The sequence below is a fragment of the Hippocampus bargibanti genome, linkage group LG16 (assembly GCF_051943395.1).
Source record: "Hippocampus bargibanti isolate YZ-2025 linkage group LG16, ASM5194339v1, whole genome shotgun sequence".
NCBI classification, from domain to species: Eukaryota; Metazoa; Chordata; class Actinopteri; order Syngnathiformes; family Syngnathidae; genus Hippocampus; species Hippocampus bargibanti.
In genome coordinates this window covers 5139368-5155504 of record NC_142749.1, presented here as the reverse complement: position 1 = coordinate 5155504, position 16137 = coordinate 5139368, and the positions used below count along the sequence as shown (strand labels likewise).

General features: G+C 39.5%; 1 protein-coding gene across 8 annotated transcripts in view; it reads left to right on the top strand.

Annotated features, from left to right (window-relative positions):
• Positions 1 to 16137, top strand: part of auts2a (activator of transcription and developmental regulator AUTS2 a) — a 357677-nt gene that overhangs the window by 59916 nt on the left and 281624 nt on the right. For all 8 annotated transcript variants that reach the window (XM_089017807.1, XM_089017798.1, XM_089017799.1 and 5 more), the window contains exon 3: positions 229 to 438. In XM_089017807.1, coding sequence (XP_088873933.1) covers positions 229 to 438 — 210 coding nt within the window. The remainder of the gene's footprint in view (positions 1 to 228; positions 439 to 16137) is intronic.

The window sequence follows — 16137 nt, the reverse complement described above, 5'->3', positions numbered from 1 at the left end:
TGCAATGTCTGATGTGAGGTTAAATGATTAAATCTTGAGTGCAATCAGAATTTTTTTGACCACAAGACCAGTTTGCCTCTCCATTCTTGTGGTGGCCTTGCTTTTCTTAAAAATGTTTCTTTTGGCCTGAAATTTCATGTTTGATATTAATGCCTTATTTTAAATGTGTGCTATAAGCTGTGATGATAAATTATATTCTATTTGTCTGCATCTTTTTTTCTACTGTAGAAAAACCTGGCGCTGAAGCCCCAAGAGCGCAGAGTGAACCAGGGTGCACCCTTTCATAAGAAAAAGTCACCCAAAGTCCCCAACGGACTCAACCTGGAGTCCTTTAAGAACAACTATCACCATCACCAAACGTCTGACCAGGAGAACAATCCCCATCTGGCACACACACAATGCAGAAAGAAGAAACACATGAGCAAAAAACGGGCAAAGGTGAGTGTTAATATCACCTTTGACATATTTATGGAAACATTTTGGTTAGTGCCTTACTCTCCCTACTCTGAGTAAATTATCAAGCTCACATCCACCAGTCAAGCCCTAAGAGTGTATTAAACCTATTTTATGGAACACCTTCCCCGCCCCCGAATGCTGATTATGTTTTGTTTTACTCTTGCAGTTGTTTAGATGGTCCACGTAGACTCAATTAATTGATTTGTGTGACACTAGCTTGACTGTTTTACATAGGCTTTGTTAAGCCTATGAGTGTAAGAAACCAACCCTGACCAAGTGAGAACAGATTTGTAGCCTCCATCATATATTCAAAGGCTTGCAGATGTATTCAACCACACGAATACACTCACCACATTCTCACACAATTACTCTGTCTGTCTGTCTGTCTGTCTGTCTGTCTGTCTGTCTGTCTGTGTGTCTCTGTCTGTCTCTCTCTCCCTTCCTATGTCTTCCTGTCACTCTCCCTGGATCTCTCTCCCTCTCTCTCTCTCTCTCTCTCTCTCTCTCTCTCTCTCTCTCTCTCTTGCTCCCTCTCCCTCTCCCTCTGTCTCTCTCTCTCTATATCTTTCTCTCTCTCTGTCTGTCTCTCTCTCTCTCTCTCTCTCTCTCTCTCTCTCTCTCTCTCTCTCTCTCTCTCTCTCTCTCTCTCTCTCTCTCTCTCTCTCTCTCTCTCTCTCTCTCTCTCTCTCTCTCTCTCATACTGTTTGCTGTTCATACCCACAAACACTCTCTTCGCATGTGTTGCATTAAAGGACAACCTACGTCTCCGGGCAAGTTGTGTCCATAATTTGTAAAATCGCTTCAAATGACTTCTACTGAGCGTATTTTACAAAGATTCCACCGCATATGGCTTTATTTTACGTTTTAAGACTCGCGCTGAATATTCCGGGAGTCTTGTTTTTGAGTTGGTGACAAGTCCTCACGTCATGTCACTGAAGGAACGCCCCTGACCGAAAAAGGACATGCCTTGCATCACCTCAATGCATTTTGCGGTACTTTGGTCTGAAAACTTCGTGTTGATCCGTATTGATGGCGAAATTAGAAGGAAAACACATAAATAATGCAATGGTGAATCGTTGTATGTTACATCGAGACAACTATTTGATATTCGCTGACAACAATTCCAAGCTGAAAAATTAAACCATTTCCAACGGAGCTCTGGCACCATCTTCTGCATTTTCAGTGAGGCTACACATGATCCCTCAAAATGACCCGGAAGACCTTCTTTAATCGATTGCAAACATTTATACTTTCTTCTTCAGAACTATTTGAATCATATTCAGAAAGCATTTTCTCTGAATCTGAAGCCATTGTTTTGATTCTCGAGCAAGGCAAGACGTCTTGGCGTGACGTCACGAACTGGGGGCGGGACTTTCTGAAAATGCCCAATTCGCAGCTCAATTTTTTGCAGATTTTTGGACATTTGAAGTCTATTTTTTTGGATTTTTGAATTTGACTAAAAATATCAGCCTGCGTGTTTTGGGTATTCTCGATGCTATAAAACGTTTTTCTGATGTCAGTTAGGAAACAAAAAAATGGTGTCGGTTGTCGTTAAACCATCCATGTGAATCACACACAAGCACATCACTAATAGTGCTGAAGAGAAAAATAGTTTTACTTGGACACCATAAAAGCTTGTCATCTGATAGAATGTGTGTTTAGTTAGTTTTTATTTATGTGGTATCTGAAATATTAAAAAGCTGGGTCCCATACAGTGAATTATATAAGGCCACACAGAATCAATATTTATTGACTAACTTGACAATAACCAGCAAAAATCTCACGAGAGATGCTGATTAATGAGCGCAGTATTGTTTGCAGATCATTGATCTGACCTACCAGTCAGAAATTTTGGAAGAAAAAAAAAAAAAACGGGGACCTTTGGCAACTGATTGGCACTGCAGAATTGTAAGAAAAATATAATCTTTAAGAAATGATATTGGAAAATTACAGAAACAAATAATTGCGGTAAAATTGGGGTAAAATTGAGGTAAAATTATATAGTTTTGTTAACTAAGTTTGAAATGTAGGAGAGTGACACCTGGCCATTTGTGCCCCTGCCAGCTCTCCACTGACGTGTATCCCGGATATGTTAATGTACTATAGATAACGCTATTAACTTGATTGCACAGTAAAACCCTTGACGACCAGATTTAATGACATCCATCATAAAGAATCTTGACTTTGTCTTACAACGACTGTTGTGTCTTTCTGCCATAGAACAAGGTTTAGTTGTCTTGTCAAACCATTTTCTTTGGCTTCACTTGACATAAACATTAAGATGTCGTCCTCCCAGTGAGGTTACATTTTAAATGTCAGGAGGTTGTCTCAAGTTTAACCTCTCCATTAAAGGATGCTTGAGTGAAGAGAGTGCACCTCTTATCAACGTTTGCTTAACTCTCACTCTCAGCAAAGTACAGACAGTTGAGTCTCATTGGCACATTCTTCTCAAGCCAGAAGAACAAAAAAGTTAGTTTTGTTTCTAAAATCTCATGGCCGTGCATATCGACCATAGGTCAAGATCAGATTATTGGTTTGTAGCCTCTCACAGTGGTGGATATATTTTTGCGTGTGACATGTTCCTTGCTCTTGCTTCACCGAAAAGTGTGGACCTGCGTTGTGTGTGTGTGTGTGTGTGTGTGTGTGTGTGTGTGTGTGTGTGTGTGTGTGTGTGTGTGTGCGTGTGTGCGTGTGTGCGTGTGTGCGTGTGCGTGTGCGTGTGCGTGTGTGTGTGTGTGTGTGTGTGTGTGTGTGTGTGTGTGTGTGTGCATGTGTGCGTGTGTGTGTGTGTGTGTGTGTGTGTGTGTGTGTGTGTGTGTGTGTGTGTGTGTGTGTGTGTGTGTGTGTGTGTGTGTGTGTGTGCTTTGTACAGTTGCTCAGAAGTGTACAGAGGGGCGTGCTGTGCGGACCATCTGCTCTCTGGCATTGGGAGACTTATGAGAAAAGCAAGGAAGACCACCACCCCCACATATCTTCCTTTAACCTTCTGCCTGTCCCCGTCTAGTATCTGTCCACCATTATGTTTATCACCGTTTTTGGAGACAGCAATTTAACTTTTATCACATTATAGAGTTTGTGCCAGGACAACTTTGCCTCTTTTGAGATTTCAACACTGTTTTGCCCATTTTGGGGCAAATAACGACAAATGGTTCTTCCGTTCACATGTTGCAATATTCAGTCGTTATTTTAAGACAAGCTGGATCCCACAGAACAACAAAACAAACCTGCTGATGCGAGAATATGTGGCTTTGTAATCAAGCCTCCCAAATTATCGACTTTGCCTGTCATCAATTTGTGTTTTGAAATTTGTCTTTGTCCTTCTGGGAAACGATAAAAAAAACAATTGAGATGTCTTGCCATTTTTAATCCAAACTGGAAGATTTTGATCTCTTTCGAGCACCCCATGCTTCTTGCCTCAACTCACTGGGCATACTCTCACATCTGTCTGGTAGGGAAAAAATATACTTAAAAGGCTAGACACTGTTTTGTCACTCATCCTCAGCCACCTTGGCTGAACTCTGAGACACTAGATCAGGGGTGGGCAAACTTTTTGACTCGCGGGCCGCATTGGGTTCTAAAATTTGACAGAGGGGCGGGCCAGGAGCATTTGGAGGGAGTGTTTGGGCCGCAAATACTAAACCTAAAGCATTAAAGGACAACCGACGCCTCCGGACAAGTTATGTCCATAATTTATAAAATCACTTCAAATGACTTCGACTCAGCGTATTTTACAAAGATTCCACAGCATATAGCTATAGTTTACGTTTTAAGACTTGCGCTGAATATTAATGAAGTCTTGTTTTCGAGTTGATGACGATCCCCATGTGACGTCACGTTTGGACCGCCCCTGACCGAGAAAGCGACACACAATGCATTTTGCGTACTTTGTTTGGTCTGAAAACTTCGTGTTGATCCGTGTTGATGGCGAAATTAGAAGGAAAACACATAAATAACGCCATGGTGAATCGTTGTGTGTTGCACCAAGACAACTATTTGATATTCGCTGACACAAATTCCCAGCTGACAAATCAGCCCATTTCCAACGGAGCTTGGGCGCAATCTTCTGCATTTTCTGGGTGCTACATTGCTGTCATTGACAGCTCGAATTGATATGGGAGGACTCCTTGAATCAATTACAAACATGTATGCTTTCCTCTTACTATTTGAATCATATTCATAACTGGATGAGTAACAAGAAAACATCTTCTCCAAATCTGAAGCCATTGTTTTGATTCTCGAGCAAGGCAAGACGTCGTGGCGTGACGTCACGAACAAAGGGGTGGGACCTTCTGAAACTGGCCATTTACGGATTCATTTTGAAGTCATTTTTATTGGTGTTTTTCATTTCACAAAAAATATCAGCCTGCCTGATTTGGGTATTTTAGATGCTATAAAACGTTTTTCTGATGTCAGTGGGAAACAAAAAAAAGTGGTGCCGGTTGTCCTTTAAATGTAGTGTGTACAAACCTCATAGCACAGTAAGAACACTGACCCAATTTATTAACTGTCTTTCAAATGTGAAAAATATGCCTGATCAGTTAATAAATTTGTCTCAAGGAATATGGCGTTTACATACTATTTCGCAGATACTTGGAGGAGGAAATGGAAATAGATTAAAATAACATATGCACTGTGATTTATCAAGATTGTGTCTGTTTTCATTGAAGTGGCAAAGTAAAAGAAATCAACATTTATTGAAAAATGGAATCACTTTCAACATTCAAAACATATTATTACACAACGAAATATTCAAGCTCAATAATACCTACTTGTGTTAAATTCCGCCCAATCATAGATGGTTTGTCCTGACCGCGCGCTCAACAAACACCTCACTGACGCCCTCGCCTTCACGCGCAAACAATACACGTGTACCGTTGCCGAGCACACAGACATAGACTACCTGCAGTTGAAATTTGCATACTCGGCACGGCAGCCAATCAGAAGCCTGCTTCTTTCTTCCGGACTTTCGCAAGCGTTATAAAGTCGTGCAATTGCATGTCATTTTCCAAAATAGATGCACAGAACCCAGCCCAGAAGAAAGATTCAAAAGAATCGAACAACGTATGTGACGCTACAAAACGTAAATTTACATTAAACCGTGACTGTAAAGTGTACGTGAGACTTATGAAAGGGGCTTAGTGGCTTGTAGCAAGCAATGCAAACGTTGCATTGTGCACCACAATGACAATCGACTACTGCAGCAAAATCTACAGCCATGCACATTTACTGTAAATTAAGCAAGGTAGTATTTATAGTAGGTGCATTCTTGATTAAAAAAAAAAAACTTTATACGTTGTGACAATGTTTTTTAATGTGATTAGTTGTCTCATTGTGCTTCAAGTTGTGAAAAATAGGGCAGGGAACTTTTCAGTTATCTGCCCTGTTGTCCGCTAACTTTTTGTCATGAGTTTTTACTATAATTTGGGCAAGTTCGGCGGGCCGGATTAAAAACCATAACGGGCCGTATGTGGCCCGCGGGCCGTAGTTTGCCCAAGTCTGCACTACATGAAAGAAGTTGATGCTAAGACGCTAGTGGCAATTCCAACCGGTTGAGTTGGTTATCGTTGAATGTGTAGTTGTGTAGAAATGGCTTTTGCTTTGATAAAAAGAGAACAATTTTTCCTCTCGCCATGGCTAGTTATAGAATGTCATGGAAAGTCATTGACAGTTTAGCCAAAGAAACAGGTGGCTCAGTATTGCTTACTACCTCACTGTGATAAAATGAAAGCGGTGCCTCAGTAACGCTTACTACCTCACTGTGATAAAATATTATTATACACTTCACACTTTCATTTCATGTATGTGACAATTACATGGTACTCTAAAAAAAGAAAGACTAATAACCTAAACTACATCGAGGAGACATGTTCATGGTCATGTGAAGATTGGCTTCACGATGATAAAATGAGTGTGATGATGCCTAATCTTGAATGAAAAATCCACTATTTTATTAGCATATCTGCTCAGCCAGTAAAATTTCACATCATCAATGTCCTGATTGCCAGATAAGATGCTTCATCCATTCCTTTGAGGCATCGGGCGTCTGTATAATTGCTGCCGTCACAGTGAAGGTTCATTGCAGATTGGATGAAATCCAATTCAGTTGGAATGTTCCGCTTGGCTTTGTGGTGGTTAGGGCACATCACCAACAACAATCATTAATAATTGACGTTAACCTGTGAGCCTGATAAGGTGTGTAATTGTGCAGATTAACAACCCCCGCCCCCACCCCGTTGTAACACTTGAATGACTAAATGAATTCACTATGACAATAAACACATATACATACAAATTGCATGTCATCCTCATTAAAAACTCCATTAGGCCTTTACAGAGAGGAATCCCATTCGAAGTCTCATTTGTCATTTGTCAAACAAGTTTTCTCCACTAGGCTGTCTGACTGTCACGTTTCAGTTTTGCGACCAACTGCAACTGCGCAGGTGTTGATCGTTTTAATCAGTGGCAGTTAAAAGGACTGCCGGAACGACCATTCAGTGTTGCATCATTGTTTGGTTAACCTTATCAGGTTTGTTTAATCTTGTAATGTTTTACTCATGGTTATATTTGCTACTTTGGACCTTTCTGTACTGATGACTTTGTTGTTTGAGGTTTTGTTCCTGCTGACTTTATTTCATACAATTTGTCAAATACACCCTTCTCTCCCTCCTGCCTGCATTTTTGGGGTCCACCACTGCCAACACCTCGCAAATCGCGACACTGACAGCATTTTCACACCAGTAAAAATGCCACAAAATGCAGCAATTCTAACATCCCTGTTACTTTCACTGGCAAACATTTTATTATATGTTCCCCGTCCAGCAGTTGACAAGGGTGAAACGCTGATACGCTATGCTAAGCCAGCCTGTCTACAAAATATGTTTAATGCTACTTTTTTTTCATTTTCCTCTTTGCTCTACAGCTGCTTGGAGAAACATTTTCTTTTGAAGTGTCACTTTTCTGTAAGGGAGCTAAACTCAGGAGGATGTGGGCTGGCACTTTACGCCGGCACGGCAGTTAAACTGAGCCATTTCGAGCCTCTTAGGCGAAGGAACACACACCAAAATCAAAGTCAGTCAGATGGAATCTACTTGAAACAGTCACTGCCCAACTTGCTGCTTGCTCTCATTCCTGACAACCCTCAGAGTCAATTTGTGAAAAATTAAGTGTCGGCACTTTTGGCGAAGTGTCCACCACTTAAAAGCCAGGGCCCCATTCAGCTGTCAATCAAATCCCGGGCAGCAGGCCAGTGGTGTTTGAGGAAGCTTTTTCTCTTGGCTGTCTCGCCCTCATCAACTGCAGTCTTTTTCAAATCCCGCTTCCGTTTTTAATCTTGTGTTTCCATATACAACGACTGATGAATGTTCAAGAGCGCAAATCCTTCTGGATGTGTATTCTTTTTTTTCCATCTCACTGAGAGGTCTATAACGTGTTTGTTTATAACTTGGAGAATCCTCATCTTTGCTTCTAGAGATTGAAGAGGAAGCAGAGATTCCACTTAGTGAAGGAGAATTCTTGGTGTGTTCAGTGTAAAAATATATTGAAATGAGCAGTGTCGGGTAAAAATAATCTTAGTTGCTTATTACCTTCTTCAAAAAGCAATTGAACCAGTAACTGCAGTATTTCATGACAAATGTAATGACATTCACATGGTTAGCATAGACAGATTAGATTATATTTGATAAACCTTTATTGGTCTCACACTGGGGAAATTTACATTTCACAGCAGCAAAGTAATGAAAGGAAAAGGGAAAGAAAAGAATACAAAACAAAATACAGAAGCTGCTGTCAAGGCCGACACTCGCGGCGCCATATTGAAGTCAAAAGAACAAAAAAAAAAAACTAAATAACTAACTACTATGACAACACAATCCATTTTCAGATTTTTTCCATCCATTCCATTTTTCCGATTCGATACAGCCTAACCCAGCGGTTTCTCCAATCGGCGGAGGACACGCTGAACCAGTTGCCAGTCATTCGCAGGGCACACAGAGATGTAAAACGATCTGCACTGACATTCACACCTGGAGACAATTTATAGTGCTCCATTAACCTGCCATGTATGTTTTTGGAGTGGGGGGGGTGGTGACATAACGGAGGAAGCCCACGCGGGATCAGGGAGAACATACAAACTCCACACACTGAAGTTGAAGCCAGAATCCAACCCTGAACATTTGTACTGGGAGATTGTTGCACTAACCACCCGAACACCGGATTCCAGTGCAAAACAATACCATGTAATTGAATTTATTGTGATAGAACATCGCTAGAGAAAAAAACAACAACAAAAAACGAGGTGTTTTAACCACAGGCCCTTTGCGGCAATCATTATATGCATCATAAGGACATGTCATTGGCATATTAGTCACCTTACATTTTAATGATTGCTGTTCCTTCCGTGGAACGGTAGGGGATTTATAAAATAGATCTACGTGGGCTGTAATGGTGTTATTAAGGAATGTCTTGAGCATTTAGTGCTTGAGGTAAATGCAGTGCTCAGGCCATTGGGATGCTTTTATAGATATAGAACAAAGATAATCACAATGTGAATTATTTTCTACAATGATTCAAAGGGTTTCACACATGCTTTTGTCATTTTGTCACTTGTACTCTTTGGCATTCGACTCTGAATGATTCAGACTTGATCTTAGTTTTACTCCCTGGTGCTTTCTACTATATTTGTGACTGCTTTATTTCCTGTATATGTTAGTTCTCCATGTTAAGAGTTTTATAAAGCTTCAGCTGTTGTCAAAGTGCTCTATAAATCAATATGTATTGTATTGTATTTTTATGAATGCAATTCAATGACATCCACCACATATGTCTGCATAGCTTCAAATCTTTCTGCATATACCTCCGGATAAATGTCACCAAAATTGAAAAAAAAAAACAGTAGGTCAGCATTTCTCGAATTGCTATAGATGGGAGAGAAATACACCTATTTGGGCTCACCCTGAGCGCTACATTATTGCCTCTATGAAATAGTCATGGGTCTTGTATTTACCCAGCATGGCCCCAATAAAAATGCTCTGTTCCCTCCAAATGTCTCCTTTAAAACCAGCAATCTCGATAAATGGTCAGTTAGCCAAGATGAACCTGCAGGCTTTTGGAAATAGAGAATGCTGGAGAGAGCTGCCAAGTCTTGGCCCACTTTCCCAATGTTAATATTTCACCTTAATAAACCCCTCCTCTTTATGTTGAGTACATTGTTCAACAGATGTCTTTATTCAGTGAACATTTTTTTCCTCGAGTACAGGTGCTAATTGACTTCGGACTTGGTGATAGACACCTATTGAATCTGCTTAATAACCACATAAAAATGACCACCATCATAAATAATTATGTAATTTACAACTGATTATTTTCTTAATCATGGTGATGCATCATCACAAGTAATACCATTTGGAACATAATCGTTTTTCACTTGTGGGACTGATAATTTAATGAAGATGTGATATGCCAAAAGGAAATCTTTCGGGCAGATTGTTTTCAACTTATTTTTTTATTTTACTTCGATGTGCCAAAGTGTTTCCCCCTTCCTGCTTTTCATTATGAGCATTATGTACATATTTTCGTCACCTCTCCCTGGTTTTCAAAACAGACTGTTCTTAGATTGATTTCTTCATATTTAAGTGCTTTGAGTTTATTATTTTAGTCTATATCATTTATGAGAGTTGATGCAGCACCATAAAATTGAATTGATGGAAGAAATAGATTGTCGATCGAGTAAGTGCACATTATTGATTTTTTTAATGAAATTGCTACAAGCATCTCAAAACATTTGTCATCTATATTCATAACAACCCCTGAGTACAAATTGTGTCAATATATGCAACTAAAGTGACGTAAGCGATTACAATATTTATATCTATCTGCAAATATTGCATTTCATTAGCCTTAAAAGACAACCGACGTCTCCGGACAAGTTGTGTCCATAATTTGTAATATGGCTTCAAATGACTTCTACTGAGCGTATTTTACAAAGATTCCACCGCATATAGCTATATTTTATGTTTAAAGACTCGCACTGAATATTCCGGAAGTCTTGTTTTTGAGTTGGTGACGAGTCGTCACCCTACGTCATTGAAGGAACGCCCCTGGCCGAAAAAAAGGACGCATTGTAGCAGTCCTTCCATCACGTCAATGCATTTTGTTGTACTTGTTTGGTCTGAAAACTTCATGTTGCATCAAAAAGAGGCAGAAGAAGGCGACAAAGCTTCTTTCAAAGACTTAATCAGCCTGTGGAAACGGGCTGATTAATTCCTTACACGGAGCTTTGTCGCCATTTTCTGCCTCTTTTTTAGTGCTACTTTTGCCCCCCTATTGCCACAAAATGGCACGGAATAAATTCTTTAATCGATTGCAAACACGTATGCTTTCCTCCTCAGAACTAATTGAGTAACAAGAAAGCATATTCTCCGAATCTGAAGCCATTGTTTTGATTCTCCAGCAAGGCAAGACGTCTTGGGTTAACGCCACGAACAAGGGGGCGGGACCTTCTGAAACTGGCCACTTCCGGGTTAATTTTTTTTAGCAGATTTTGGACACTTTAAGTCATTTTTACTGGTGTTTTGAATTTGACTAAAAATATCATACTGCGTTTTTTGGGTATTTTAGATGCTATAACATGTTTTTCTGATCTCAGTTAGGAAACAAAAAAGTGATGTTGGTTGTCCTTTAAATATCTACATCTAACGCATACTTATTTTTCAAAGCTTTCCTAAATCAGCCCTTCAGTTCCGATATAATAAATGTTGCATGCTTTAGTCTGAAGCTTGCCACCCATCCTCATATAAAAACTTGTATTGTGTGATTCAAACAATCACATTTACATTTACTTTGACTTATTGGAATTTACAAAAGGCATACCATGGATATGTGTGATGCCATTCTATGGGCACCTGAATATAATCGTTCAGAAGAATGAGGAAATGTGATGGTGGAATGCCCGTGATGTATAGATCAGGATAATAAAAACAGAAAACACTGTGATTATCAAACATCTTAAAACACAAGCGTATTTTATGACCACTGTGGTTTCTTCAAATCAGTGTAGTGATACATGTAGCCTGATGCTGACATAATGAGTGAATATGCTGGATGTTTCCCCCTCTTGTCCGATGACAATGACACCATAACAAAACCAGTTTCACAGTGGGGATGAACAAGCTGTTAACAATACATAGAACCCATCCAGATATGAGGGCTTGACATCTGCTCGATAGCATCAGAACACATTCTTCCCATTTCGTTGCGTAACGTGCACTCACAATGCATCCGTCCTGTGGCAAGATACGATTATCCTGTTTTCACTGCTCATTACACATTCGCCACTGACTCAGTGAACTCATCGTTGCTCCTTTACTTCAATTGGATTGGATTGGATTGGATTTGCCTTTATTAATCTCACAGTGGAGAAATTTACATTTCACAGCAGCAAAGTGATGAAAGGAATGAAAGTAGAAAAAGAACATACACGAACATATACTCTTGCGGCGCCGTCTTGAAGTCAAAAGAACAAAAAAAATAAAAATAAAATAAAAAACGATTCCAGACATATCTCTTGAAATTGAAAGAAGATCATAGTTATAGTTCCCTTACCTGAAGCTCAGTATCTACTGTCTTTCCATGCTCTTTACTCGAGTGGAGTCTGATTTATTCAGATGGATGGCTCCCACTTAACGTGGCAACAGCTGAACGTTATTCATGATCCGTAAGATTTACAGCATACATGAAAACAATCGACATCATTCCATCCATTATGTCTACCCATTTGTACTCATTAGGGTTGTAGTCAAGCCAGAGTCTATCAGGAATGACTTGAAGTCAGAAGCCTGGTTGGCTGTAAGTAACAGGGTGCACATACAAACAAAACTCTGTGTAAAATACCACCATGGACCTTGTTAAATCTTGAATATACCTAACATGTATTGTCCTGGAATATGGGAGGGAGTTGAGTTACTCAATTAAACCCTGAGAGAACATGAAAATTGCACCACAGACGACAGACCCCAATCTCACCGTGCTGTCCAAATTATATGGTGGTACTTCTACTTATGAAATGAATTGGTTCTAGGAAAAAAACTATCTGAACTGGAAAATTGTAAGTAGAGACGTGTTTTCCATCTAAATACTCTCAAACCGCGTGTCAAACCCGGTTTTGCCGCGGGCCACATTGTAGTTTCGATTTCGCCTTGAGAGCTGTTATGAATTTGGGGAACCATTTGAAATGTACATACAGAGCGCACATCACATTGATGAATAACTAGTTTTTAAATCAGATGTCAAGAATTAAGACTGTTATTGTGGTTTACATACGGCAATTTGACATTATGGTTCGGACTTAACCAAGCGTCATGGCACTTGATTTGCCTTTGTGGGCCGAATAAAATGATGTGGCGGGGCAGATCTGGCTCCCGGGGCCTTGACTTTAACACCTGTGATCTAATCTGTTCCAAAAAAAACCTTAAATTCAGACATTGTTTTTGAAAGCATAAAATGCATCAAAATATGTAACAAATACCTGGTACAATTATAGTATTATGTAATAAACGAAAGTTGTGCATAATGTAAACAAATGCATAATAAAAATTAAGGCATTTATCTTTTACCTGCATTCTCATCATTTTTTTGCCCTCTTTAGTCCATGTTCTCTCTCCGAAGTGGTTTTTTGCTGTTTTGCAAATAATCGAGCCAAGTAAATTTGCTTTTGTCGGCTTTTAACAATCCTTTGAAAGTGTCAAAGGTAACATCTACTGTTTATGGATGATTCTCATTTACGTAAAACTATTGTAACTCCTCATCGGGCTAACAACGAGAACGCTGCATAAAGATACATACATCAATCTATCAACACACAAAAACACGGGGTAAGATCCCTATTAACTAATGGGATGCCAGGAAGAGGCTAGTTTATAGCCAATGGGAGAGCAGCTTTACGATATGTTGCGTTTATGAAACTGGGAGCTCATCCTATATTTTTACCTTTTTTGCCGTATTTAATAACAAGAGGCACTGTTTTACTATTGAGCCATTTGATAACTTGAAAAATGATGTTTGTAAGTAAAGGTACCACTGTAAAAATATAGTTTGATTTCTGCAGTTCATGATAACATCTTGTATTTATTAGACATGCTGTACATTCAGCCACATATGCTGTAGAATAGATGAAGGAAATAGTGACAGCTTTGGCCCAGATGAGCAGATGGAGATTGTTTCTCAGAGGAATCCACAGGGAAGTGAGGCTCCCCGCCTCGTCTCTTCTCCCTCATGCCTTCATAACAGTGCCAGCTCTTGACCACCGCAGGCTGAAGAGGTGGCCTTCTCCGCCTGTTTTCCGCCGTAGCCCCAAGGCAAAGTGAGAGAAATAGACATCTGTGTTTTACCCGACTGGGAGTTGCCTGCCACAATGGGCCCGGGGAAAGATAAGAAACAATAAATCCTCCTGAGAACCGTCATGCTTCCCTCGATATCTGCTAGAACAATGCTTTGACAAACGCATGTGTTTGGCTTTGTCAACACTCTGTCATGTCTAGCTAGCAATACACTGAAAAGCTGAGGTGTGTGGCTTCAAAGCCCACCTCAAGACGGCACTTGAAAATGATGGCTCATTGGGGAAAGTAATAATAATAATAATAATAATAATAATAATAATAATAATAATAATAATAATAATAATAATAATAATAATAATAATATGAAAACATGTAGTTGATGGAGGGAGTACACTCCTAATTCTGAAATACTCATGTGGTATGCTGCAATGTTTTATGTGAGGTGTTGGCACCCTCTGCTGCTAGGTAAGGAGAATACTTGAAAAAGTTGAAATCTCATCTCAAGATGTTATTTCGACATCTCCCTTCACTGTTGATGCTCAGAGTTAGGCCGCGGTGGCCCGTCTGAAAAAAACGGTCCTCACTCTAATTGGAGTCATTGGGCTAAGATGAGTTTTTCCCATTTTCTTTTCAGGTCAAAGCAAGCACCACTGATCCGATGATCATTAACTGGATTGCATAACAGGAGGGGTAACGTGAAAAAAAGCACAGAAAAAGAAGCATAATTAACAAAAAAAAGTGATCTATAAAGCCTGGGATTCATGAACACAGAATGATTTCAATGTGTTAGCCTTCAAACCAACACAAGTTATGTCTGCACTTGCTTTAATGACAGCACAGTGGCAGACACATACTGACAGACACTCAACGATTCTGTCTCAGTGTCTTATTACAGTATCGTAGAGCCAATTTACTGTGATGTTCCCTGATGCAGGGTACCCGGTGGGCGATAATGAAGCTAAAATAACTCGAGCTCATTATCCAACGACACATTCAACCAAGCAGGGATGTCTCCAAACAAAGTGCCTCGCATGCCAGTCATTTCTCCTGTGAAAAATATGCCACTCTTCAGGGGGAAAAGTCCTGTTTGAGGAATTATTTGAAGTGCCTCTCGAGTGTGTGTGAATGTGTGCGTGTGAGCCAAGATCCTCTTTAGTATGAAGTCACCCTACCAGACTTTCATGAGCAAAATATCTCACCAGGGATTTCTTCTTTTTAAATGTTGCTGAAAGTTCAATGTCAATCCATGAACATCTGTAAAAGGATTGTATGCATGATTTTAATATTTAACTGATTCACTGCCATACTAATAAAGTACTGGTCAGACCTCTGGGAATATTTTTCCCTTCCACGACGGGACAACATTTACCTTTTGTACCACCTCCAATTGCACCTCAAATTATTCCAGACCCATATAACTTGGGAATTAACTCTTTTTTTTCTGATGAAAGATGAAAATCCAGGGTTTCTTATGCTGCATTGAGTATTTATTTAGTCCTAAAACTCAATATTCTGTGGGTTCGGCAATTTGATAGAAAATAGCAAAAACCCTGGCACTGGAGTGGACACAGTTTTTCGCATGTCTGGCAGTGAATGAGTTAATGTCATTCTAATTACAGATGCTACACTAAAAATAAAATTGTACCGAAATACTCATCACCATCGATATCATGCAAAAACGAAAACCAAAATAAAACTGGTATACTTCCTTTTAATTGTACAGTGAGACCTCAACTTACAAACACCTTAACTTACAAACTTTTCGTCTTGCAAATTTATGAAAATTAAACCTTATAATAAGCACTATTTTCATAATACACACCCACCACGGCTGGTGGAGTGATCTTCGGCGAAAGCACACGACCGAACAGCACCAACAGTCCTTATGGAAGGTGACTCTCCTTCCATAAGCCATCAACGACCATCAAAAAGGTAAATAAACCTTTATTTTACAGCACAGTTTATTTCTTTAATTACAGTCCTCATGCAATTCCCTTTGACCTTCGACCTCCAACGCCATTCCATCAAGCCATAAATGACCATCACAAATGTAAATAAAGTGACTTTATGATACAATGCAGTGTATTTCTTTCTTTGCAATACAATAGCACATTTATTATACATAGATTAAGGTATGTTGTGTGTAGTTTTAAGGCTTATTTAGTTTAAAAGTATATTTTATGGTAACCTGGGAACAGATTATTCCCATTTTAATGGTTTCCTATGGGAAAAATATTTTTGAGATACACACTCTGTCTGGGAACCAATTAAGTTCGTAAGTTGAGGTCTCACTGTATTTCACACATCAAAATCATAACTGAGAAATATCATAGTTTACAGGTATCAAACT